Source organism: Capra hircus, chromosome 10, assembly GCF_001704415.2.
Source record: "Capra hircus breed San Clemente chromosome 10, ASM170441v1, whole genome shotgun sequence".
In the NCBI taxonomy this organism is placed as follows: domain Eukaryota; kingdom Metazoa; phylum Chordata; class Mammalia; order Artiodactyla; family Bovidae; genus Capra; species Capra hircus.
The window spans coordinates 11,599,103-11,624,632 of NC_030817.1; the positions used below are offsets into that span (position 1 = coordinate 11,599,103).

The 25,530-nt window shown below is 40.4% G+C and overlaps 1 protein-coding gene and 1 long non-coding RNA gene across 2 annotated transcripts; one reads left to right on the forward strand and one right to left on the reverse strand.

The window, feature by feature from the left end:
- Positions 5,639-11,520, reverse strand: LOC108636921. Its single transcript, XR_001918638.1, has 2 exons — positions 9,997-11,520; positions 5,639-5,966 (listed from the first exon to the last, which is right to left on the reverse strand). It is a non-coding gene; the product is annotated as an uncharacterized LOC108636921 (long non-coding RNA).
- Positions 9,266-24,574, forward strand: DIO2 (deiodinase, iodothyronine, type II). Its single transcript, XM_018053898.1, has 2 exons — positions 9,266-10,234; positions 18,460-24,574. The coding sequence occupies exons 1-2, from the start codon at positions 10,013-10,015 to the stop codon at positions 18,634-18,636; spliced, it is 399 nt and encodes a 132-aa protein (XP_017909387.1). The 5' UTR covers positions 9,266-10,012; the 3' UTR covers positions 18,637-24,574.

Consider the following 25,530-nt stretch of genomic DNA (forward strand, 5'->3'; position numbering starts at 1 on the left):
CTAATCTTTCCTGTTTTCCACTAAGTACACAATGTTTCCTTAAAGTCAGGTAGAGCAGGTTGGTAATTAATACTAAAATCAGATCTGGCCTGCCAAGAATTTTTTTTTTTTTCTCAAAGAAGTCTTTATTAGAAGGAACTTACTGACTTGAGCAGGTCTGAATAAGCTTATCAGCCAAAATTGCTTTTTATTTTGAGTATTTTTTTTTAAAAAGACTAAGTCTTTTCAAAAGGCATGGATATGTTAGCCACCAACATGAGAAAAATGTGGAAAGACAGCTTTAGCTCCATTTTACAGGTAGAGAAATCAATTTAGAGGTTTGCTTTTGGTCATATGGTCCTGTGTGGCCCCAGAAATGGGTGGAGTCTGGTGATGGTTAGAACAAGATATCTCTTGATAAGAGGTGAATGCCAATTTTATTATTTAACATTTAGCAAGAAACACTAGAGATATTCGCTGTGAAGAATGTGAAGTCTTGCTATTTATTTTTATTTATTTATTGGCTATGTGGAGTCTTCATTGCTGTGAAGGCTTCTCTCTAGTTTCAGCCAGTGGAGGCTACTCTATCTGCAGGGCACAAACTTCTCATTGCAGAATTTGAGGTCTTGGATTTGCGTATCATTTAGGTCATTACTGAAACAAAAAAATCATAAAGAGTATGGATTCTATTTTGGGAAGGCAGATTTTGAGTTCTTAAAACATGATAGAAAATTTCCCTGGGAAAACAAAATAAAACAAGAATTTGTAGCTATATATTTTTAAAATTTTTTGTACAAGCTGGGTTTAGAAAAGGCAGAGGAACCAGAGATCAAATTGCCGCAGTTGTTGGATCATGAAGAAAGCAAGGGAATTCCAGAAAAACATCTACTTCTCCTTCAGTGACAATGCCAAAGCCTTTGACTGTGTGGATCACCACAAACTGTGAAAAATTATTAAAGAGATGGGAATACTAAACTACCTTACCTGCCTCCTGAGAAATCTGTATGCAGGTCAGTAAGCAACAGTCAGAACTGGACATGGAACAATGGACTGGTTCCAAATTGGGAAAGGAGTATGACAAGGCTGTATATTGTCACTCTACTTATTTAATTTCTATGCAGAGTACATCATGCAGAATGCTGGGCTGGCTGAATTACTAGCTGGAATCAAGACTGCTGGGAGAAATACCAACAATTTCAGATATGCAGATGATACTATTCTAATGGTGGAGAGCGGAGAGGAACTAGAGTCTCTTGATGAAGGAGAAAGAGGAGAGTGAAAAGCTGGCTTAAAACTCACCTTCAAAAAACAAAGATCATGGCATCTGGCCCCATCACTTCATAACAAATAGATGGGGAAAAGTGGAAACAGTGACAGATTTTATTTTCCTGGGCTCCAAAACCACTCTGGATGGTGACTGCAGCCATGAAATTAAAAGATATTTGCTCCTTGGAAGGAAAGCTATGACAAACCTAGACAACATCAGCTAGCAACATCAGCTTGCTGACAAAGGTCCATCTAGTCAAAGCTGTGGTTTTTCTAGTAGTCATGTACGGATATGAGAGTTGGACCATAAAGAAGGCTGAGCACCAAAGAACTGATGCTTTAGAACTGTGGTGCTGGAGAAGAATCTTAAGAGTTCCTGGGACAGCAAAGAGCTCAAACCAGTCAATCCTAAAAGAAATCAACCCTGAATATTCACTAGAAGGACTGATGCTAAAACTCCAATACTTTGGCCACCTGATGTGAAAAGCCGACTCATTGGAAAAGACTCTGATGCTGGCAAAGATTGAAGGCAAAAGGAGAATGGGGCAGCAGAGGATGAGATGGTTAGATTAGCATCACTGAATCAACGGACATGAATTTGAGCAAACTCTGGGAGACAGTAGAGGACAGAGGAGACTGGCCTGCTGTATTCCATGGGGTCACAAAGAGTTAGACATGGCTTAGTGACTGAACAACAACAATTTTTAAATAATCATTTACCTAAGTGGTTGTGTCTGGATAAAAGATACCAGTGTCCATTTAATAAATGAGGCTGAATTTTAAAAATTGATTTGAATTTCATGCCTTGTATTTTCTCCTTAGAAGACATGCTAATTCATTCACATCTACTGACTTTTAGAAAGGCATAACTATTTACTTAATCATACAAAAAATAAGTCTTCAGAATTGAAATGGACAAAGAGATAATTTATGATTATGGTATTCTGCCATTAGCCCAGCTGGATTATTTTTTGTATGTGTTATATATTAACTTATTCTTAACTATTATCTTAATAGCACCAGAGGCTTAAAAGGGTTTTGAGAGATTATCTCATTGGCCTCCCTCTCTACCTCGAGAAGAGGTCCACTGATAATATTTTCATAACCTCCCTTGGGGACGTATCTTATTGTATAATCAGTCTCATTGCAGGTATTTTATCCCCATATCAAACATGGATTTTTCATGCTACAGTTAATTCTATTAGCTTCACCACTTTCACTGAGCTTGAAATAGAATATCTATCTTATTTTCTCTGTGCATTTGTACCTACTGAATCTTGGGAGAGGAGGTGTGGCATCCTTTGCTCTCAGTGGGAACAAGCTACAGTATTACCTCTGGAATGGCATGAACCAGCATGTGTCTTAATATTTTTTGCCAAGCTCTGTGTTCATATACTCAGCATATGAATGAGGTGATGTATATGTGATTTTTTTTTAAAAAAATAGCTACTGTAAAACCATTTGAGAATGACTTATTTTATTTTAAAGCCTAATTATCATCTGGTGGTTTCCTATGAGCTGTAGAATGAAACAAAGGAGAAGAAAAGTTGTTCCAAAAATGCAGTATGGTACTGGCACGAAGACAGAAATATAGATCAATGGAACAAAATAGAAAGCCCAGAGATAAATCCACACACATATGGACACCTTATCTTCGACAAAGGAGGCAAGAATATACAATGGAGTAAAGACAATCTCTTTAACAAGTGGTGCTGGGAAAACTGGTCAACCACTTGTAAAAGAATGAAACTAGATCACTTTCTAACACCGCACACAAAAATAAACTCAAAATGGATTAAAGATCTAAATGTAAGATCAGAAACTATAAAACTCCTAGAGGAGAACATAGGCAAAACACTCTCAGACATAAATCACAGCAGGATCCTCTATGATCCACCTCCCAGAATTCTGGAAATAAAAGCAAAAATAAACAAATGGGATCTAATTAAAATTAAAAGCTTCTGCACAACAAAGGAAAATATAAGCAAGGTGAAAAGACAGCCTTCTGAATGGGAGAAAATAATAGCAAATGAAGCAACTGACAAACAACTAATCTCAAAAATATACAAGCAACTTATGCAGCTCAATTCCAGAAAAATAAACGACCCAATCAAAAAATGGGCCAAAGAACTAAATAGACAGTTCTCCAAAGAAGACATACGGATGGCTAACAAACACATGAAAAGATGCTCAACATCACCCATTATTAGAGAAATGCAAATCAAAACCACAACGAGGTACCATTTCACACCAGTCAGAATGGCTGCGATCCAAAAATCTGCAAGCAATAAATGCTGGAGAGGGTATGGAGAAAAGGGAACCCTCCTACACTGTTGGTGGGAATGCAAACTAGTACAGCCACTATGGAGAACAGTGTGGAGATTCCTTAAAAAATTGCAAATAGAACTACCTTATGACCCAGCAATCCCACTTCTGGGCATACACACGGAGGAAACCAGAATTGAAAGAGACACATGTACCCCAATGTTCATCGCAGCACTGTTTATAATAGCCAGGACATGGAAACAACCTAGATGTCCATCAGCAGATGAATGGATAAGAAAGCTGTGGTACATATACACAATGGAGTATTACTCAGCCGTTAAAAAGAATTCATTTGAATCAGTTCTGATGAGATGGATGAAACTGGAGCCGATTATACAGAGTGAAGTAAGCCAGAAAGAAAAACACCAATACAGTATACTAACACATATATATGGAATTTAGGAAGATGGCAATGACGACCCTGTATGCAAGACAGGAAAAAAGACGCAGCTGTGTATAACGGACTTTTGGACTCAGAGGGAGAGGGAGAGGGTGGGATGATTTGGGAGAATGGTATTCTAACATGTATACTATCATGTAAGAATTGAATCGCCAGTCTCTGTCTGACGCAGGATACAGCATGCTTGGGGCTGGTGCATGGGGATGACCCAGAGAGATGTTATGGGGAGGGAGGTGGGAGGGGGGTTCATGTTTGGGAACGCATGTAAGAATTAAAGATTTTAAAATTAAAAAAAAATAATTAAAAAAACAAAAATGCTGACTGATTCTGACTGTGTTTCCTTGTTTCTTTTGGTCTATTGCTTTGGGTCAAGGATTTGGGGAGAATGAAGACACTGAATCAAATTTTGGGAAAAGAGATGAGTTCAATTTGTTCCTTCTGAGGGCTTTTTGTCCTGAAGGAATTCGCTGCATGTAACTTCACAGAGTGTTCTTCTTCTCATCTATTCCACTAACCCTCCATCCAACCCTGGTGTCTCCAGAGGTTAATAAACAAGCCTCAAAACTCACACTTAGAGAGTCTCAGAGCACCTAAAGAGGTCTAAGCATTGGGGTGCAGAATGGCCATCGGTTTAGGTCAAGACCAAGTCAACGGCCAAGGAAAGCCGTCGTCTCCTCACAGCTGTGGCCTCTGTGAATCGAGTCGCTGGCATCCATCCAGTTTCCGGTCAGCTGTCTCCCTGCATCACCGCAACGGGCATTAATGGGCTCTCTTGTGGCAGCCTCCGTGGGCAATTCATTGAGTCTTCCCCTTTCTACACTCCTTTCTCCTGGCCACCAGCATCATCTTCCTTCTCTCCATTTCTGCTTTCCCCTCCTCCTGTGTTTTCCCTTTTCCTTTCCTTCTTGGTTTTGCCAGTAGGTGGCCTGGAAGGAAGAAAAGAGCAGCAGCTGTTCCTGAGGGGAGAATGTCTTAATACCTCAGACAGTGCCCTCTGCCAGGATTTGCCAAGGGACCTAAGACATGGCTGGGCTGCAGGGACAGACCGCTCATCCCTCCCACAGTGTCTGCCCCTTCTTGGCCCCAGCATTAAGTTGCTTGGTTCAGGGTGTGTCAGAATTGACTCTGGGGGTGTCTGTTTTATCCACTGAGCTTCCCCTTTCATCACAAGGCAGGGAACACGACTGTTTGTAGAATGGATGGGCCCACAGGGAATTCTGAGTGATTCAGTCACTGTGGTGTGAACCCTTCATTATAACTCCCTCTCAGCACAACCAGGAGTCACCAGGGACGGAAGGGTGTGGTGGCTGGGTTTCCCAGGTGGCTCAGCGGTTAAAAAAAAATCCACCTGCCAATGCGGGAGACACAGGTTCGATCCCTGGGTCAGGAAGATCCCCTGGAGGAGGTAAGGGCACCCTACCCCAGTATTCTTGCCTGGGAAATCTAGATCTTACAGACAGAGGACCCTGGCAGGCTGCAATCCATGGCATCTCAACGAGTCATGCATGACTTAGCAACTAAATAACAACAACGTTTGTGATTTCCTTCTCTGAAATGCACTCTTGGCAGGTGGGTGTATGTATGGCAATCATATTCCCAGACCAGAATCAGTGCAACCTGTCCTGACCAGACATTATTGGATTTATAAGATATTGATTAGACAAGTTGTTTATGAAAGTAAAATCTAATCTCCATTTAAAATTTACTTTAGCAAATCACTTGAGTTAGAAGGAATAAAATTTTATGAAACTGAGACTGCTTGAAAATCCACAGCATGAGTTCCATAGAGTTCTTGAATGCCCTTCGGTGTCTTCAGATGACAAAGAGTAGTGGTAGCTTCCATCCTTGAAATCTCCAGGTTTGCTTTTAGGTTATCCAACTTCATTCTCTTAATCTCAACTTAAGAGTCAAAAAGTAGACCAAAGGAAGCCTTATAACTCAGATGCTTACTTTTCCAACCAGAAGGAGGCAATGAATGATACATGCTGCTCTCAAGCTATCAAAAGAGAAAAAAAAATTAAATAATTTTATAGTGATTCTCTTCTTATTAAAAAGCCCAAATCACTTTTCTCTAGCTACCCCTCTTTTGGAATTTAAAACCTGTGTGCAACATCGTATGGGGGAATCCAACCAACATACCACATATTGGCTTGTATTGTATGCTCAGTCACCCAGTCATGTGGCTCTCTGTGACCCCATGGACTGTAGCCTGGCAGGCTCCTCTGTCTATGGAATTTTCCAGACAAGAATACTGGAGTGGGTTGCTATTTCCTTCTCCAGGGGATTTTCCTGACCCAAGATCAAACCCACACCTTGGCAGGTGGATTCCTTACCACTGAACCACTAAGGCTAAGAATGCTTATGTGATCAAGAAGATATCTAAGCTTTTCGAATGGAACCAAGAACTTGAGTTGGGCAATATTAAACAGATATGGAATCCCAGATATACTTTGTAATTCAGAAGGTAAAATTACCTAGTGCAACCACTTTAGGCAAGGGTTTTCATTTCCAGAGTAATGACCAGGATCAATAAAATAGTCACATAGGAAAAACAATTGAGGTTTAGAGTTGGGGGAAATATCCCAATACAAGCTCAGGCTCTACAGCCTTGATGATCTACTTTCTCTCATTTACACATTGGGACAAATCATCCTCTATCACTTTATGGGTCGTTTTTGTCACTTAAAGGATATCAAATTACTTGAAGATCAAAGTGCTAAATATTAATAATTAGAATAAGCCATTAGGAATCATGATAAAAAGAGAAATAGCTTTGGAGAAACATAATTTGTAGATTAGACAGACTGTCTAAAAAGAACAGTGTTTGGTTTTGTGATTTATTTATTCATTCATTTAGAGAAAGTGATAGAAGAAATCTGAGAAATGTCATGATCAGATTGACTCTCTGCCAATTTGTTCTTCTAATTTTTTTAGGAAAATAACCTTCTCAAACACTTCTGATTTTATAGGAAAGAATGTAAATAAAGAATGTAAAAAAGAAAAAAAAATCTGATTTTCACCTGTAGTCTGCACGTGCCTTGAACTTTGCATTTTAAAAGAAGGCATTTTTTTTCTGATTTTCTACCAAACCTCCTCCTGTCTTGCGATTTCCAAACATACAACTCGCACTGAAAGCAAATGACAAGTACAGGAGAATTGGTTCGTAGCTACCAAGATATCTCTACCTTAAAGTAGCACTGGTTTAATTCACACAGGGCGAAAGGAATGTCTGAGATGGGGTGAACTTTTCAGGCTTGGGCACTGTGTGGCAGTGTCCATTCCTGAGTCCACACCTTCTGTCATTGTTAGCTGGCACTTCGGGCACCATAGTTTTCCCATCTACACCAGTTAAAATACCATGCTGTCACCTCCCTTTCTTTGTCCCTTCTTTTCTTCCATAGTGCATTGAGAAAACTGAGAAAATGGAGTGAATGTATATTATGTATACAAATAATATCCTTTGCTAACACTGTATGCTAGTCATAGGAAAAACATTTTTCTATGTAACTTCTGTTCATTTTTCTAAGCTTTGATGTCTTCTCTAAAAATTTAGTCCATGTGGTGCAAATCCAAAACTTGCCATGGGCTAAAGGAATGATAAAAATGAAGGAATCAGAGTTTTAGGACAATAGGGGGGGCCGTGCCAATGGGGAGGACCACCCCCAAGTCCACCAGGTTGTACAAAGTTTTGGAGCACCCCAGTGAGTGTCACAACATACTGTATGTGGATAGTGCCCCCTGGTGTGGAGCAATGTATGCCCAGCCATCTGTCCATTCAAGACTCCTCCCTTGAACTTACTGTGTGCCAGGCATGGTTCTAACTGCTAGGAGATAGCAGTGAACAAAGCAGACAGAAAACTCTGGTCTCTCAAAACCTACAGGCACTCTCATTCAATTATTTTCTTAGAGCCAAAAAGCACTGTGCCAACCAGATAAAGTGCATATGCCTGCTGAATTTGGCCCACGGGTCCACTAATTAATGACCCCTGCCCTAGGCTTTTAAATGAGTTCCGTGATCTTGCAGATTTTACCCACAGGGACAAAACACAGAAATGGACCACGTATTTGCACCCACTGCTTAACTCATGTGTAAGGAGAGCTCCTTGAACCTGGAGAAGTCAGAAAACTAATTTTCAACTACCATTCTATATCCCCACCCCAATGTCTGTACTTGCCACTCCTTTTTCCAAGAAAATATAATTCCTAGAGGTGATCTGTTAGGTGAGTGAGGAACAAAAATTAGAATGAGATGGAGGTCATGGCATTCTGCCAAAGCATTGTCTGACTAAGTACCTGTCTGTTCAGAAAGCAATGGGCAAAGCAAGCACTGAGGGTGGTCAGTGTGACTTGAGACAATTCAAAGTCTGCTCTTAACGACCTACAAATTTAATTAAAATTTTTTCAAGCAAAAAGGAAGATTCTCCAAAGTATCATGTCTCTTAGGGGCTATGCTAACAGAAACAGGGCAATTGCAGAATTTAAAGAGCTCTCTTGTAAAGAATGTATTTCTTACTCTGATGGCATCTTAATACCATTACATAAAAGTTTTATTTAATCTGTATCTAGGCAAAATGGAATGGGAAGGAAGTCTGGTCACCTAGCTACTTTCATGGGTGGAAGATTTTCTTGTTTCTTTCTGTTTTTTTTTTTTTTTTTTTTTTTTGCATTGGAAACTTCAGTAAAACTGAAAAGAAAATTTGCACTGATTTTCTACAAGAAGCTTTGAAGAAGTGCTGTGATGGTATTAAAAGAGTTTAAAAGTTTTCCACCTCACAGTTTTGGTTTTCTTAAATAAGATCATGACTCAAAAATATTTAAAGAACCTAGGTCACAAATCTGACGGGAGATAGTTGTAGGAGGTAGACATAAGGACAGAAGGTAAGCATTCACATCGTCCAAGAAAGAGAACAGAGATTATGTCTGATCACTCTTCCTCTTTTCTACCTGCCTTCCAGGAACCTTTCTTTCCCAAACCCCTTATAAATACACAAGAACAATAATAATAATCAGAGGAGAGAGAGTTTCCCTATCAACCCATATGCTATATTAAATAACTTTTCCCAAAGTTTGGGAGCATTTCCTGAAAACCCTCAAAGGTATTAATTTTTTCCTCTCTCTTTAAATCACAAAGCAAAATTCCACTGTCCCTCTGCCACCCCCCCTCTTCTAAAAAAAAAAAAAAAAAAAACGTCGAGTTTTGCTTTTCTATTCACTGCAGTCCTGGCCAAAGTAAAGCCCTCTTTCTCAATGACGTCAAGATCTTTACCAAGATTAGGCTTTCATTTCTCTATTGCAGCAATTAGCCAGGGAATGTATAAAAGGCTTCAGGGAGACTCACTGGGCTGCAGAGAGAGGCACTTTGCACCACAGACAGAGCAGGAAGGAGAAGCCAGAGGCAGTCAGGGACAGAGGAGTCAGACGCTCCTGGGGAAGAGAGAGAGTGAGACAGGCTGGAGGGGAACAGAAAGTGTGTGTAAACGGAGTAAAGAGGGGAAAAAACTACCCTAAAAGCACATTTTCAAAACTCTGGCAATTCTAGAAAGAAACGGGCTACGTTTCTGAACACAGAGACAATGAAAAGCTACAGAAAAATTTGCAATCTCTGCCACAGTCTCATAGGTGCTTAGAAATGAAAGTAGAACTGCCTGTCTTTAACCGACTCTGAGAGGGGTAACTGGATTAGGGACGGGTACGCCAGTTTTTTTGTTTTTGTTTTTGTTTTAACATCTTAAATCCTGAAAAAAAAAAAAGAAAAAAAAAGGCAGCAGCTCCGAATTGAATGAATTGATGGGCACACTCCAACTGCTGGGCTGGAGAGACTGGAACTTGGTCTTGCCATTTCTGCTTCTTTGAAAAAGGAGACAACTTGGGCTTCTTTTTTAATTTAGTTTTTCTCCTTCTCTCCCCCTATCCCCCACCCCCACCCCCGACCTCCCCCTTCACCTCCCCCCACCCCTCTCCATCACCACCCCCCCACCTTTTAAATAAGAGGGTGAAGGGGAACCAGAGCACACAAGGGAACTGACCCGGGAGGCAGAGAAGATGGGCATCCTCAGCGTAGACTTGCTGATCACACTGCAGATTCTGCCAGTTTTTTTCTCCAACTGCCTCTTCCTGGCGCTCTATGACTCGGTCATTCTCCTCAAGCACGTGGTGCTGCTGCTGAGCCGCTCCAAGTCCACTCGCGGGCAGTGGAGGCGCATGCTGACCTCAGAAGGAATGCGCTGCATCTGGAAAAGCTTCCTCCTCGACGCCTACAAACAGGTGAGCGGCGCTCCAGGGGCTTCTCCGCAGGGCTGCCGGGGGCGGGAGGCGGAGATGCTGGAGGAGACCAGATGCCTGCAGGAGCTGGGGGTGAGCTCTCTTGGAGCCGTGTCTGGAGGCCGTAGGGTGATGCTCGGGTGTTCACTCTCTACACCTGTCGCACGATCACTCACCTGAGATTTGGGGATGACAGGTATTACTGAGTCCCAGTGACTCTGTGTGACTTCAGAAGGAGCCTTTCTAAGAAGAGTCAGGAGTGGCTTGCTGTGACTCGGGAGCAGAGGGTATTCGTGTCTGTAGAATAATGTTGGGAAACATCAGAAAGGTGTCCGGGGGAGGGCAGACCCTGCCTTTACTCTGCTCTCATCATAAACTGGCAGTTTTGATGTTTTGCTTGATGAGAGGCTGCATGAGACTTTAGGAAAGGCTGTTCAATGGGTGGGCACTAAAAAGCAGGGAGAAAGAGACACCACCACGCAGGACTCTCAGAGAGCGGACAAGATTTAAGGAAATAACAGAGCAGGTGTGATTCAGCTAGTTGCGGCTTCATTCCTGGTAGAAGTAAGAGTTAATGGGAGCAAGTCTGTGTGCCCGTCAACTCCTGCCTTGATCTGGATTTCAGCCTTTTGAGGCAGTTTTCCAGCACGGAGTCTGGAGCTACTCGATATCTGTTTGAAAAGGAAAGATCTGAGAACAAGCTGTCAACAATCCAGACTTTGTTCGAGAAACCACATTTGGTTTGTTTCTCAAAACTTACGCAGGTTGCGTTTAGACCAAGCAGATAAGTCTAGGGTTCACGACAGTCTCAAAGCAGTTATAACTCGTGCCTGGAACCCTGAAGCAGTGGCTTCACTTACTCGCTGAAGCCATGTCCCTGGGGCTGCCCTCTCAAAACGAGAAAGGTTTTGTTTTGAAGTGAAGAATGCTGTTTCGAGGTGGTGGAGCATCCTTGGGCCAGATCTTAAGCAGCAAAGAGGAAAGGGCACTGGGTCCTTTGTCAGTTTGCTCCCTCCCCTATGCCCGTGTGACTCCTGAAGGTCCCTGAGCTTAGGAAGAATTGACTCATCCCATAAAAGCTACTATCAAAGCAGACATCCTTGATATCCCCTAACAGTATTGAGGGACCTTGCCCGAGATGCTGGGGAAAGGGGTTTAAGAGGAAGATGGGAGCTAGTGAAGTGATGTGTTATAGGCAGGCAGAACCTCAGAAACAGCTGGAAAGCTAGAATAAGAGGAAGAAGAGAACAAGTCCTCTATAAATAAGCACTAGAAAAATAAATCTGGAGAATGAACTTATGGTAACCAGGGGTGGGGGGATGGTTGGGGGGAAAGATAGATTGAGAGTTTGGGACTGGCATGTTCACACTGCTGTATATAAAACAGATAATCAAAAAGGACCTATAATATGACAGGGAACTCTGCTCAATACTCTGTAACAACCTAAGTGGGAGAATAACTGAAAAAAGAATAGGTATGTCTATATGTATAACTGAATCACTTTGCTGTATACCCGAAGCTGGCACAACATTGTTAATTAACTATACTCCAATATAAAATAAAAATTAAAAAATATCTACGCACCAGCAAAGGAAAAGAAGTCATTTCTAGTAACAAGGAATCCAGAGTAGGATCCTTCCACTGAAAATTAAACAAATGTTTAAGAAGAAAATATTCATAGTGAACTAGGAAAGTTTTAGTGTGATACTTGTCTTTGTTATTGGCAGTAGCATGCAGAAGGTTTGTATTTGTTGTCCTGAAGATAGGAAAATAGTTAAGAGCTCTTGTTAGTAAGTGAAATTTTCTTTATAATAATATTAAGTGATACTCAAAGTTCTAACACCAAAAACTCATTTTATATTATGTACATGGGTTGAATGGGGGATGTGGGAAGGAGATATTGAGACGATCACTTCATTTGCACACGTGTATATACTGAATGTTTATGTTTCATTTTGAGGGGTAGAGAATTTGGAGGAGGGTGGGTCTTATACAAGTGTGTCAGGTGTATTATGACTTAGGAAGTTCTTTCACCTGTATCTGTTTTTCCTAGGTGTTAGGAGATAACATGGCAATGTCAGTTATTTGATCGCTATTAAACTCTTCCTGTTTTGAAAGTCACTGACTTTTGCCATAAAAGAAAAACCACTGCTTTGGAGAATTTTACCTATATTCATAGATACCTTCACATAAAATATGAAGGTTGTAATGTTTCCCACACATGTTAAGTGAGGCTGTTTCTCCTATCAAGCAGCTTACTGAAATAAAAAGAGAAAAGGAAACACATGCCTCTTTAATAAACTTGATCACTTATTTATTTTTTCACCAATTTATAGTGCTTCATTGTGTTGCAATGTTTTGTTGTCCCTCCTCTAAGAGACTGAGAAGCTTGAGTGATCTGTTTTCTTCTTTGCACGTGGTTGGTGTGTTCTTCCGTCTATTGATTTGATTAGTGACCAAGTTCATGCCTGATGTCATGCTGTTTGTTTTCATGACTTATGTAAATGCTGCCATGAGAAGAAGCAACCCAAGAACTCATATATCCAGAGATAAGCCTGGACTGGGTGTGTGATGACTGGAAACATGGTAAACACAGCTTGCACTGAATTTAGGTCTTCTTCCGTCTCCAAGTGTAGCAAGGGTGGTGGTGGCATCTCAGGGTCTCGGACACGACTGAAGCGACTTAGCAGCAGCTGCAACAGCAGCAGAACCTCTAAAACGGGTTGAGTCACTTCCCCGAATGCTGCTGCCATCTGTGCCACTGTCACTGGGTGGAGCCATGTCTAGAAACTCGCTGGAGGAGTCTCTGTTTGGTGTCGCCCTGTTTCGCAATCCTGACTTGAGGCTGCCACCCCCAGAAGCAGAGTGTTCCGGGATGTCAAGTGCACACATTCCATCCAATGAGGCAGGCCATTTCTAACTCTCCAGGTTGTTGAATGGCAGACACTTGAGAAGCTATTTGGAGAAAGGGTGGTAAAAATGTTATCCCTGGGTTTGGCTTTTGCAGGAGGCAACAAAGAAATGAAAACAAAACAAAACAAAACAAAAAAACAAAAAAAAAAAACTTGGGACAAAATAAAACAGAAAACCCTTCTTCATTACAATGTTGCATGGGACTTAAAATGAACTTTCTAGGGAAGCCTATAAAGGTAATTTGGGTTTGATTAGAGGGAGTCCCAAGCATGATTTTGATGAAAAAAGAAGGTCTAATGGATTTTGTTGAGAGATTGAGGTGTATAATAGATGTTTGTTATTTAAGTTTTCCCTAGCTGGTGTCACTGCATCTAACACTGAGTCTCTGTGCTGGTAGTTCAAAGACTCAAAAATACAACCAGTAAGCAGACTACTGTCTGGGAGGCTGGCTCCTACCTAAATGAAGTGTAAAAGTAAACACACGTATAGATGCTGACAAGCACTTTAGCTCCTACATGGGCAATACTGCTGTGGCACAGAAAACATATTCATTTGAACATATAATTTTGGTTTTGAAAGGGTCTCTTTAACATTCTCCTCCTCCTCTTCACTCCCCTCAGCCCTTTGACACTTGTTTCTATAATGGAAAACGGCTCTTCTAAGAAAGAAACACTCCCCCAAAGAACACAAGGCAGGCTACCGCCAGAGTTTGTTCATCACTTGGATAAAACACTGGGAAATGATAGAGCTTCGAGCTGTGTTTTCAAGTTACAAATCAAAAAGAGAATGGCCAAACAGGGAATTGAACTCAGAGGAAAGAGTAGGTAGCTGATCCTCTGATTTGTTAGGCTGATTTGAATATAAATGGTTAAAATGCTGCTTAATAATTGTTTGGCCACGTTTGTAAGGACATTGATGTAGCCTGGTCATTGTGTCAAAGAATTTGAAATTTCCAGGGCTTTGGAGAGCAAGAAGGAGGTGTAAAAAGAATTCTGCCACATACCTACCCCTATTTTTTATCATTTGCTTTACTTTCTGTCATGAGATTAGGTGATATTTTGTCCAGAGGCCTTTCTCAGGCTGTGGAAAAGGAAGAAAAACAAGGTTAGTAGTATATGCTCTATTTCCAGCTTCTACTTGATGAATGGTTCTTTCTTTTTTTTTCCCCTTGCCCTGCATTTCACAGTCCACATGCTAAAGCAGCATTATCCTTTTCCTCATGCACTGAAAACTGTCAGCAAAAGAGATCCTATCATCAAGGGAATCAAATATACACCATATATTTACACTCTTGTTCATATTTATAAATATGGCTATGACAACATATGAGCTTGGCCCAGAGATGTCTTCTGTTGTAAAAATACAAACCCTTTATTTCCCTCCCTTGTTGGTGTTGTGTTGATGTTGATTATAAAAAACATAAGAAAGGACAAATGTAATAGTGCAGATGAGAGAGGTAAAAGTCAGTGATGACGATATTACATTTTACGTATGTCCTTTCCGATCCTTGCAAAATAAAGGGACCCTTTGGGAACATCGGAACTTCAAGACCAATTAGTGGAAATGATGCTTCTTGTGTTTGGGCATTAAATACTGGGCAGGGTTCTCTTTAGAGCGGCTAATGCTGGCAGGGAAAGAGGTACCGACCTAATTACTCTTCCGCAAGAGTAAAAAATGCCTTTTGAATGCCTCTTTGGCAAATATGTCTCATTAAGGACAAAAACCAAACACAAACCCTCTAAGAAGGAGAAATTAAGATGATAGGTAACTTGTGGCCAGGAGACTTTCTGTGCCACTGTGGGAAATTAACACAGAGTTTGGGAGTACCAGGGGATAACTTGTTTTTGTCGAGCTTCTTTCCTGCAGCCTAAATGTTATTATGGACCCACTTTATTTTCTTCCTCATTTTGGCTTTGTGTCAAGGAATGCTTTGCTCCTGGGGAAAGACTCTTCCATCACGGGAGACAGCGATGACTCTCCCATTCCACCTCAGCAAGGTGTGAAGCAGAGTAAACTAAGAAATTCACACTTTGAAACTTTGGTCATAATACAAACTTAATTTTCTTGATGACCAAATAGGAAGGTGAGAAATGAACAATAATATCCTTCTAAAAGATTTTTTTTTTTCAGTTTAAAGCAGACTGTCATTTTTAAAAAAGTTTTTTCCTTTATTGTTGCTAAATGATCCCATATCAGCAGTTTTTAGCAAAAACAGACCAATTGTATGATTGGAATATGACATTTATAAAAGCAGACTACTGGTCTACTCATGTCTGGACCGTCACATCATGGGTGTGTGTTTTTCCCTCGTAGTTGTAGTAATAGCATTGTGCATACCTATGCGTTTTCTCTTACCTAATCACCCTCATGAACAAAAGTGTAATTCCTTTTATGACATTCTAATCTGCAGTCAAGTCCTATGGCTCCTTTACAAAATAAAGAGGATTGGCTACTCTCATTTTATGCACTGACCAGCAGAGCTGATCAAGAACAGATCAACAGCATTGGGTATGGACTGTGGCAGTGTTCTGCAGTGGGGCTCCAGGGGGCTCACCCTTTGAAATCTTCTGCCTTGGTGAGGTCTTCCATCACTCCAATGTGCTGATGTTCACTGTAGGTCAAGGCTATTATTAAGTGTCAAATGCTTTGTGGATCTCCAGCTAAGATGAAAACAGCTACCATTCATTCAAAACTTTATTCAACAAAAAATTCCAAGTATACATATCCACTGTTCTCCAGCTAAACAAAATGCCAACCTCTGCCCCCTCCCCCACCAAACACACATACTAAAGAACATGATATATTTGGTAGCTTATCCTAACTTTTGATTTTAAAGTAGAGGTGTTGTACTTGTTCTAAGTTTTCTAAGTTGAACTAACATGTTTGTATTTTGAGAAAAATTATGTGGCTGAACTATACATTGTCACTAAAGAAAGAGAAGGTGCTTTAACTTTCCATGAAAATTAATTATGGGTAACAAGAGAGTCACCTGTGACTGGTCAGATAAGATTACTCAGTTGAAGAATCAGGCATAAGGCAAGGATCAACAGTTTGGCTTGGGTGAGAGTCAGGTGCATCAGAGGCCCATGTCACAAGGCCATCACAACTGTTCCATTCTTAGAAATGACTCCAAAATGCAAGTGGATGTTTTCAACCTACCAGGAACCTACAAGTCTGCAGTCCAGAGATGATTCTTCTTCTATGTATGGGTTCCTCACTTAATGAGAAGTTGATACAATAGCTAGTGGATTCAGACTGGTCTGAATGCATTGAGATCTTTGTATCACAGTATGTTGAGAGACACAGCATGACAATATTGTTAAAAGCAGCCGTCCTAGAATCATTATTGCTTTTTTAAATGGGGAAGATACAATGAGAAGGTGATGGTAATGCTACCTTTTATCTAAATCTACAAAGAAGTACAAAAATAACCCATAGATTAAAAAGCTTATAATACCTTTAGGATGTATATCTTTGCATTTTAAGTACATTTTTAAATTTCAAGAGATGAATGTAGCTCATATAAAACAGTCCAGCTAAAAGTGGTTTACTAGGTTTCTTCACCTAGTTTCACTTACAAATTAACTAAGAAAATTAATATAAAGAAAATAACTTTTCTCCTGACAGTGACTGAAAACAAATTTACTTATTTAAATCATAACACCACCTTCCTTTTCTAAGAAAGAAGATTATTGTTTTAACATTTATTTTAGAAAGCATATAGTCCTTGTTTTAAACCTGCCCTGCTAGGATTTTTCGCAAGGGAAATAAAGGATTTCTTGACTTCTTCTGCAGTTAAAAATGGGTTATGCATTAACATCAGATAGAGGCTTCTCCATGAAACCCCTTGAGTGTTTTATATTGGTTTAAATTGTTGAGTTTTTAACAATTTGCTTTTAAGTAACTTCAATTAACATCACTGTTATATGCAGTGGTATCTATATGAGGGGGAAAAATGAATCCAGTTGGAAGTCTTTTGTAATATTAAGGATAGTGTATAAAAATCAATTATACTGTTGTAAGTTGTCCCCAGTGTTACTGGCTTCGATTAAACCATTCTAGGGGAAGATCCAATTCTGTTAATTCAAACTGAAGTAATTGGCTCTTTTATGTTGCCTGCTTTTTATTATCAATTTACAGATTCAAAGGCCAGCAAACTTTCTTTCAGTCTGTGTTCAGTGATTTAAACCACATGCAAAGGGAGCACCTAGAACAATTTTGCTCTATACCTCTTCTGCCTGAGTATTCTAAATCCAGTGGAATTTGATAATAAAATGTATGGTAGGAAAGTAAATGGCTTGTGACTTCTGAGATAAAAAGGTGAAACAAACTAAAACACACATGAAATATGAGAAATTAATAGTCAAATTCTACAAAAGGTGAAAGTGTATATTTTCATTCATTTGTTTGTTTCATGGAAATGGAGAGGTTCTAGTCAAAAGAACCCTTAAGTATGCAGCAGCTATAGAAACCTCCAGAAAGGATGTCATACCAAAGAAAGCTCGAATCACTTCTAAGAATAATTATATTACAACACAGAATTACTCAGAAAAATGATATTCAGCCTCACATGTTTGCATGGCATCTATAATGGCAACTTACACTCCCACAGTGATTTATAGTGTACAGAGCTCTTTCCCCTGTGTCATCCTTCCATAAACATATGAGGAAGATGGGCATTATAAATGACCATTTTACAGATGGGATAGCTGCAGCACTTGAGAGATTAAGTGGGAGTAGCTCTTCTTATAAATGGCAGGCCCCAGGTTTTCTCATTCTGGGTAGGAATAGAGTCCATAGGTATCCTTGTCCATTGGTTCAGATTAAATGACTTTTAGGCAAGACTTTAAGGACTTTCCTGAGTTACTTTAGAATTCAGAAGTGGGAATTCAGAAAGAGGTGCCATGTCCCACAGCTCTGATCATTTATTTTAAAGTAGACGATTCACTTTTCACTTCTAAAATGAAGTCCATTAATCATTTGTTATATACTGTGAGCTAAGCACTGACACAGAGTAAGCGCAGTAAAGAACACCAGCCTTAACTTAATTATGAAGACAGTTAGCTGCAGTACCTTCAGTGATGAAAAGAATTGCCTTTAGTGACTAGACAGAATGAAAAAGACTTTTATTCTCTTTAGGGCCATTCATTACCTTACCTGCCATGATGGGTCTTTACTCAAGTAAATATGTGTTTACCATATCCTCCAAAGGAAATACCGCATTTTATTAGAGCCAACTGTTTCTGTACAGAGTGAACTGAAGTGAGTGCATGCTTCATGAGGTCTTGCCTCTCTCTCTCGTTTTCCATCACCAGGTGAAACTGGGTGAAGATGCCCCCAATTCCCGCGTGGTGCCTGTCTCCAGTCCGGAAGGAGGTGACACCAGTGGAAATGGTGCCCAGGAGAAAACAGCGGATGGAACTGAATGCCACCTTCTGGACTTTGCCAGCCCTGAGCGCCCACTGGTGGTCAACTTCGGCTCGGCCACTTGACCTCCTTTCACTAACCAGCTGCCAGCCTTCAGCAAACTGGTGGAAGAGTTCTCATCCGTGGCTGACTTCCTGTTGGTCTACATTGATGAGGCTCATCCTTCAGATGGTTGGGCGGTGCCTGGGGATTCTTCTTTGTTTTTCGAGGTGAAGAAGCACCGGAACCAGGAAGACCGATGCGCAGCAGCCCAGCAGCTCCTGGAGCGTTTCTCCTTGCCGCCCCAGTGCCGAGTTGTGGCTGACCGCATGGACAATAACGCCAACGTCGCTTATGGGGTAGCCTTTGAACGTGTGTGCATTGTGCAGAGACAGAAAATTGCTTATCTGGGAGGAAAGGGTCCCTTCTTTTACAACCTGCAAGAAGTCCGGCATTGGCTGGAGAAGAATTTCAGCAAGAGATGAAAGCTAGATTAGCTGGTTAAATGTATGATTGTAAAGAGCTTTTTTTTTTTTTTTTTTTTTTTTAATTTATGTAAAGACAAGGAAACTAAGAATTCAATCCACTATTTCAACTGAGTCCCATTTTCTCACTGAAAGACGGGAATTTACGTGTCAGAAGAACATAAACCTCTAACATCTGGATCCTACTTTCACCGCTTAAATGGCTTTTGGCTAAATAGTAGCCCCATCTCTTCCCTTCCTGGTGAAAAGCCCTGAATGAAAAGATTCCAAGATGGAGAAAAGAAAACTTGTTTCAGCATGTGTTCATTTCTGCCCTGATAAAAGAAGTGATACAGCTGATGCGTGCCCTGGGACCTGAAGAAAAGACTTGCCGGAATGACTGCTATGTTAGGGAAGCCACCATCCTTGTTGGTGTAAAGGGTGTTACCTGGGCTTTATTCAGCGTGGATAGAGCCCAACTGGATGTTTGCCAAATCTTTACTTAGAATGAGTCTTCAAGTCCAGGCCATGCGGTTAGGACCTTATTGTTTAACATGTTAGAGAAGTTTCTGACCTTCTAGTTTCTAGCCATGTACTACTCTATGCCAGTCTAAATGTCCCAGAACTTGGAGGTATATTTGCAGTTATCAAGAGTGATACCTACTGGAGGGTTAGAATGGTCATCTGATATCTGATGGTTACTTTCTAGGCAGGTGGAGAAAGTACTAGAAGCAAATCAAATCAACAAGCTGGGAAAAGCAGGCAGAAACGCTAGGAGGCTTCATAGAGTTTCACCTTGAAACTGTAGAGAGTGGTACTAATTTGTCAGTCACAGAAACATGGAAACATATGCAAAGCTCGAAAAAGAAGCTCCGCTAAGATAGCATAGAGAATATACATATGAAATTAATGTATTTGTCATATATTCCTGGATTGAAGAGAAAGGGGGATTGAGAGGGAAAAAAATGCATTTTAATATTTGTATTACTTTTTGAAACATGCTTGTGGTGTTTACGTGTTCAGTAGGTGATTATACCTCGTGATGTTGATGAAAGGTAACACCAGTGGGCCCAGTGGGGCCGGGGTCCCCCTCTGCATCCCTACAGTTGTACTATGGTCCCATTGCTTCTTGGTCTGGGTCTCTATGGCAGTGTTCTCTGAATGATGAGCTCAGCAATTTAGAGCCAAATAGAGGACAAGAAAGTGTGAGACAATTCCCACCAGTGATTTTAGAGGCTTTGCTTCTTGGATGGAATCCTCAGGATCGTGGAGTTTGGTAGGATGGAATTCCCATTCATATTTAATTTGGACTTGGGTTTTCCTTTGTTCCTCTTAGATGAGGTATAGTCATCTAAGACTTCTGTAGTATATTTTTATAATGCTATTTTAATATATATACCATATTTCTCTTTAAAATGAAGATATTATAGTTCTACTTATAAGTAATATAAGTAATAACTAATGTCCTAACTTCCAAAAAAGATCAACCAATTTTGTATGTTAAATTTTTATTGTAAATTTGAGGATGTTATCAGATCATAGTATGTGGTTATATGTACAATCAAAGGTTCCTATGGCCATTCCATTAATAATTGAATCATAAAAGTAATAGAAAAGATATCTAAAATCGAAAATATCTTCCTGAACTAACTGCCTGAAATCAGAAAAAAATGGGAACTGAGTGTGCAAGAACCAAAACCAATTTTTTTTTTAAATGGAGCAACATAATAGTCATATCACTGCATCATTTATTGTTTAGATATTAAAGCTCCATTTTAACTGATTATTTTTAACTGCAACATTTAAGCTTCTCACTGTTCTAAATTCTATAAAATGTACCAACAAAGAAACAAATTTTGAAAATGTGACATTAATGAATTTCTGGAAGATCACATTGAGAATAGATTATTTCTGAGTCCTCAGTTGTTAAACCCCTTGATTTATCAGCATAGCCCCTTGATTTTTACCTTCAAAATAGTGTCGTGATTTGTGTGGTATCCTAGGGAAGAAAAAGAAAAGTTGGTAGCAGCACACTCACGCTGTTGTCTTTAAACCTCCCCTTTATTCCACACGTACAGTAAGGGAACAGGATGTTGGCGAAGCTGGTGGGGGGACGAGACGTGGCTAAGGCAGGCAGTGCCAGTTGTCTGGGGGAAAGGGTGATGAGAAAACTACCCTGCTGTGATGCACTTTTAAAGAAAGAGGAGGCTGTGTGCCTGCAGTTCTTCTCCCTGAGGACAGGCCGGTGGAGACGGGAAGCGGTGGGAAGTACACATACAAAGGTACAGGCTGAGTATCAGGGACAAAGACATGTTCAGTGGAACACAGGAGAGTTACTGGAAGAAAGGCTGTTGAGAGCCAATGGAGAAAGTGAATTGACAAAGCTCAGGAATCCTGCAATATGTAAAATGGCTTGGTGTTATCAGAGTTAGGAGAAGCCTATAACTATGTAACTTATTTATCTCAACATGAACTTTTGTGATTTCCTGTGGTGTATCTTTAAGGAAATAATAAGAACTCATTATTTGAGATAGAGGAGAATCAGTGTTTAGCTGATATGCTCAGAGAAATTCTTAGATTGTCAATATCCTGAAACTGACAGGTATTGTCAATACCCTGAAATCAACACCCCACCCATCTTATCTTTTATGAAGTATGTTCCTTTGAAGAATTTTTGTCCCTGTTCTCACAAGGCAAAATTTATAAATTTATATATATATATATATATGGTATAAGGTATAAGTTTATATAAACTTATATATATATATATATGATGTCTTATTTTAGAACCTAAACATTTCCCTCCCACCCAAGCCCATAGACTATGTTTACATGGAGCTATCAGTTTAGGCTTTTAAACTGAATTAGCTTGTCCATTATAGAAATAGTTTCCAAGCAATTTTGGGTGTTATTTATAGCATCTGGATTTACTCCAACATTTACTCTTTGAAAGACTTATGTCTTGGAACTATTCAAAACTTACTTTATTATATTGCTTAGAGAAAATAATAGTGAAATCAATAATGACTTTCTTGAATGGCATAAATGAAATGCTTGCACAATAGGATAAGTGTTTCATAGAGATTGGGCTTCCCTGGTGGCTCAGATGGTAAAGAATCTGCCTCCAGTGTGGATAGACCCAGGTTCAATCCCTGGGTTGGGACGATCCCCTGGAGAAGGAAATGGCAACCCACTCCAGTAATCTTGCCTGGAGAACTCCATGAACAGAGGAACCTGGTGGGCCACAGTTCGTGGGGTTACACAGAGTTGGACACGGCTGAATGACAAACACTTTCACTTTCATACAGATATTAAAGTGTATCTGACCTCCTTAGAAGCAGGTTAGTGCTGTACTTGGTATGTATAGCTCAAGTTATGGTCATTTAACTCATATGACTTTTCATATTCATCTTTTTGATCTCTGGTCTTTTGTCTTCACCTTGTTTGTAGAATGTGCCCCTGATTTTTGGTAATATCGACTTTGAAATGGTCTATTGATTTAGTTAAGTGGTAGCTCAGATGATAAAGAATTTGCCCACAACACAGGAGACCTGGATTCGATCCCTGGGTCAGGAAGATCCCCTGGAGAAGGGAATGGCAATCCACTCCAGTATTCATGCCTGGAGAATCCCATGGACAGAGGAGCCTGGCAGGCTACAGTCCATGGGATCGCAGAAAGTCAGACACAACTGAAAGACTAACACTTTTACTTTCCTACCATTAACCAGGAAATGCCAATTCTGTGATCAAGAAGATCAGAAAGGCCTGCTCTCTTTCATTTTGTCTGAGTGTATTCCATATTTTGGGCTCTTGAATAAAACTTATGAAATATGGGGAGAAAATACATGGATGCTGCCTTGCTGCATAAAATACCAGAGACGCAGGTTAAAGACAATGTCTGTGCCTTTGGGGATATTCCCAGCTGGATATAGGATATCAGTTGCCCTCAGTATGCCCTATGGGCTGTGTCCACAGCAAGCAGAACGCATTGATGTACATGCAGGACTCCCCATTCTGTGGATGATAAGAGGATAAACATGGACATTTATTCTACCTAATTTCTGACTTACAGTTGGAAGATAAACTTAATTACAATCAGATGGCCATTGCAAAGGGGAAAAAATAGACACTAACTTCTGTCCCACTGAAGAATGAATAAAACCTCTGGCAGCATTTAAAGCTTTTCAGAACATAACTCAGTGCTATTCTCTGAGCACTGAAGATTAATAGTGAGATTTTTAATTTCTCAGTGAGGTTTTAATTTTAAAATTAAAAAATTAATTTTTTAAAGAAAAACAAGAGTTTTTCTTTAAAAAATGATATTGCCAAAAATCAGAGCTAAAATATTTTTAGTCATATTCCAACCTCCTCCCTTCTTCCTCCTTTACCTTAGGAATAGAAGCTAAGCCCAGTCTTCCTATGTAAGCCCACACGGGGTGTAAGTACCAGCCTTGGCTTGGTGATCCACCCTCTCTTGGTAGTGTCCTGTATGAAAGAAGGGGGCCAGGACCTGGGTGATTCGGGAAGTTGCAGACTGGGAAGAACTAGGCCCTGGGGGCTTGGTCTATTGATCTGGGAAGACCTGAAAAGAAACTTCTCACCTTTGGAGGAGAACTGATCAGTGCCATTAGCGTGGCCTTAGCAAAATATTGGGCCACTTCCTAATGCCTTACCTTCTGGATAGCTCCAGAAGCAAGGTCTCAGACTTGAGATCCAGAGCTGGTCCAAGGCGAGTCAACCAGTCGGCAAATACGTAGTGATCTCTGAACAATACGGCTCCTGCAAGTTGGGGCTCTCTGCCATGTTGGACAGCAGCACTGGAGCGCCATGGAGTTTTTTTTTTTTTTTAATTTGCTGCAGAGACTTTGACAACCCAGGAGATGGTTAATGAAGTCACTATTTTGGCTCAAAACTCCCATTCCACTCCCCCCCCCCCCACCAAAAGAAAAAAAAAAAAAGCAAATAGGTAAACACATAAATGAAAGAAGCCCACAGAACAGAGTGGGAAAGAAAGAAAATCCTCTCAAGGCTTCTCCAGTCCATGTCACGGGTCGGTGCGGTTTTTATGGGTGTTAAGATTGGAAGATGTCATGACATAAGAATCCAGTACTTTATAACCAAAGCAATTAAAAGATATTGGGTAGGGAATGTTGGCCAGTTTTGTTTAAATTTGCATCACATCGTCACCAGACTCCATCTCTCGCCCAGATAATCGGGCACCCGGACGGGGAGATTAGAATGTGCAGAAGTTACTAGTGTGCAAATGATAACTGCTAACGAAAGAGTCCTTGACTCAGTTAGTGGTTGGATGTAGTCACACTTGTTTGCCTCTGCCCATCCTCGCCTCCCTAGCAAGGAGAATATTCGGGGCATGATGCTATGAGTACTGGGTAAATGTGGTGAGAATGTGTGTGTGTGTATCTCTGCTTCTCAACTGCAGAAACAGAAATGCTTTGGAGATTATCAGTAGAAAGAGTGTTATTATATTGGTGCTGAGTGGTATGTGTGCTTTTAAATTTGTTCTTTATTTTAATAAACTTTGAATAAAAGAATAAAGTTACTCTCTGGTTCTACTTGTTTATTTTTAACTTACTCTCTAGACCTTGCCCCTGGCAGGAATACATTCATGGTTGACAAGGGAAAGAGAATCCATCATTCTAATATTTATTCCTTGGTATTTGTGGGCAAAATCGCCAGCAATGCCAGGTTATTTTAATCTCATGCTGTGTGCCAGAGTCTTCAAGGAAATCAAGACAAGTTAAAAGAAAATCTTCAGATACTTTCCATATTCATGAACAAGTTGCACTCAGAATTCATGGAAAGGGGCCTGGTAAAGGGACTGTGGAGCAAACTGTTACTTTGTTATATTTACACCCCAGGTTTTCTAAGTGCAAAAAATAAACTTTCCAAGAAGTTGGTTTAAGCAATACATATAACACACACAGTATGTATGCATGTATGTGCGTGTATATATATGCATATATATATGTAGTTGTGTGTATATTAATATGTATGTCAGTTCAGTTCAGTTGCTCAGACGTGTCCGACTCTGCGACCCCAGAATCGCAGCACACCAGGCCTCCCTGTCCATCACCAACTCCCGGAGTTCACTCAGACTCACGTCCATCGAGTCCATGATACCATCCAGCCATCTCATCCTCAGTTGTCCCCTTCTCCTCCTGCCCCCAATCCCTCCCAGCATCAGAGTCTTTTCCAATGAGTCAACTCTTCACATCAGGTGTCTAAAGGATTGGAGTTTCAGTTTTAGCATCAGTCCTTCCAAAGAAATCCCAGGGCTGATCTCCTTTAGAATGGACTGGTTGGATCTCCTTGCAGTCCAAGGGACTCTCAAGAGTCTTCTCCAACACCACACTTCAAAAGCATCAATTCTTCAGCACTCAGCTTTCTTCACAGTCCAACTCTCACATCCATACATGACCAGTGGAAAAACCATAGCCTTGACTAGACGGACCTTTGTTGGCAAAGTAATGTCTTTGCTTTTCAATATGCTATCTA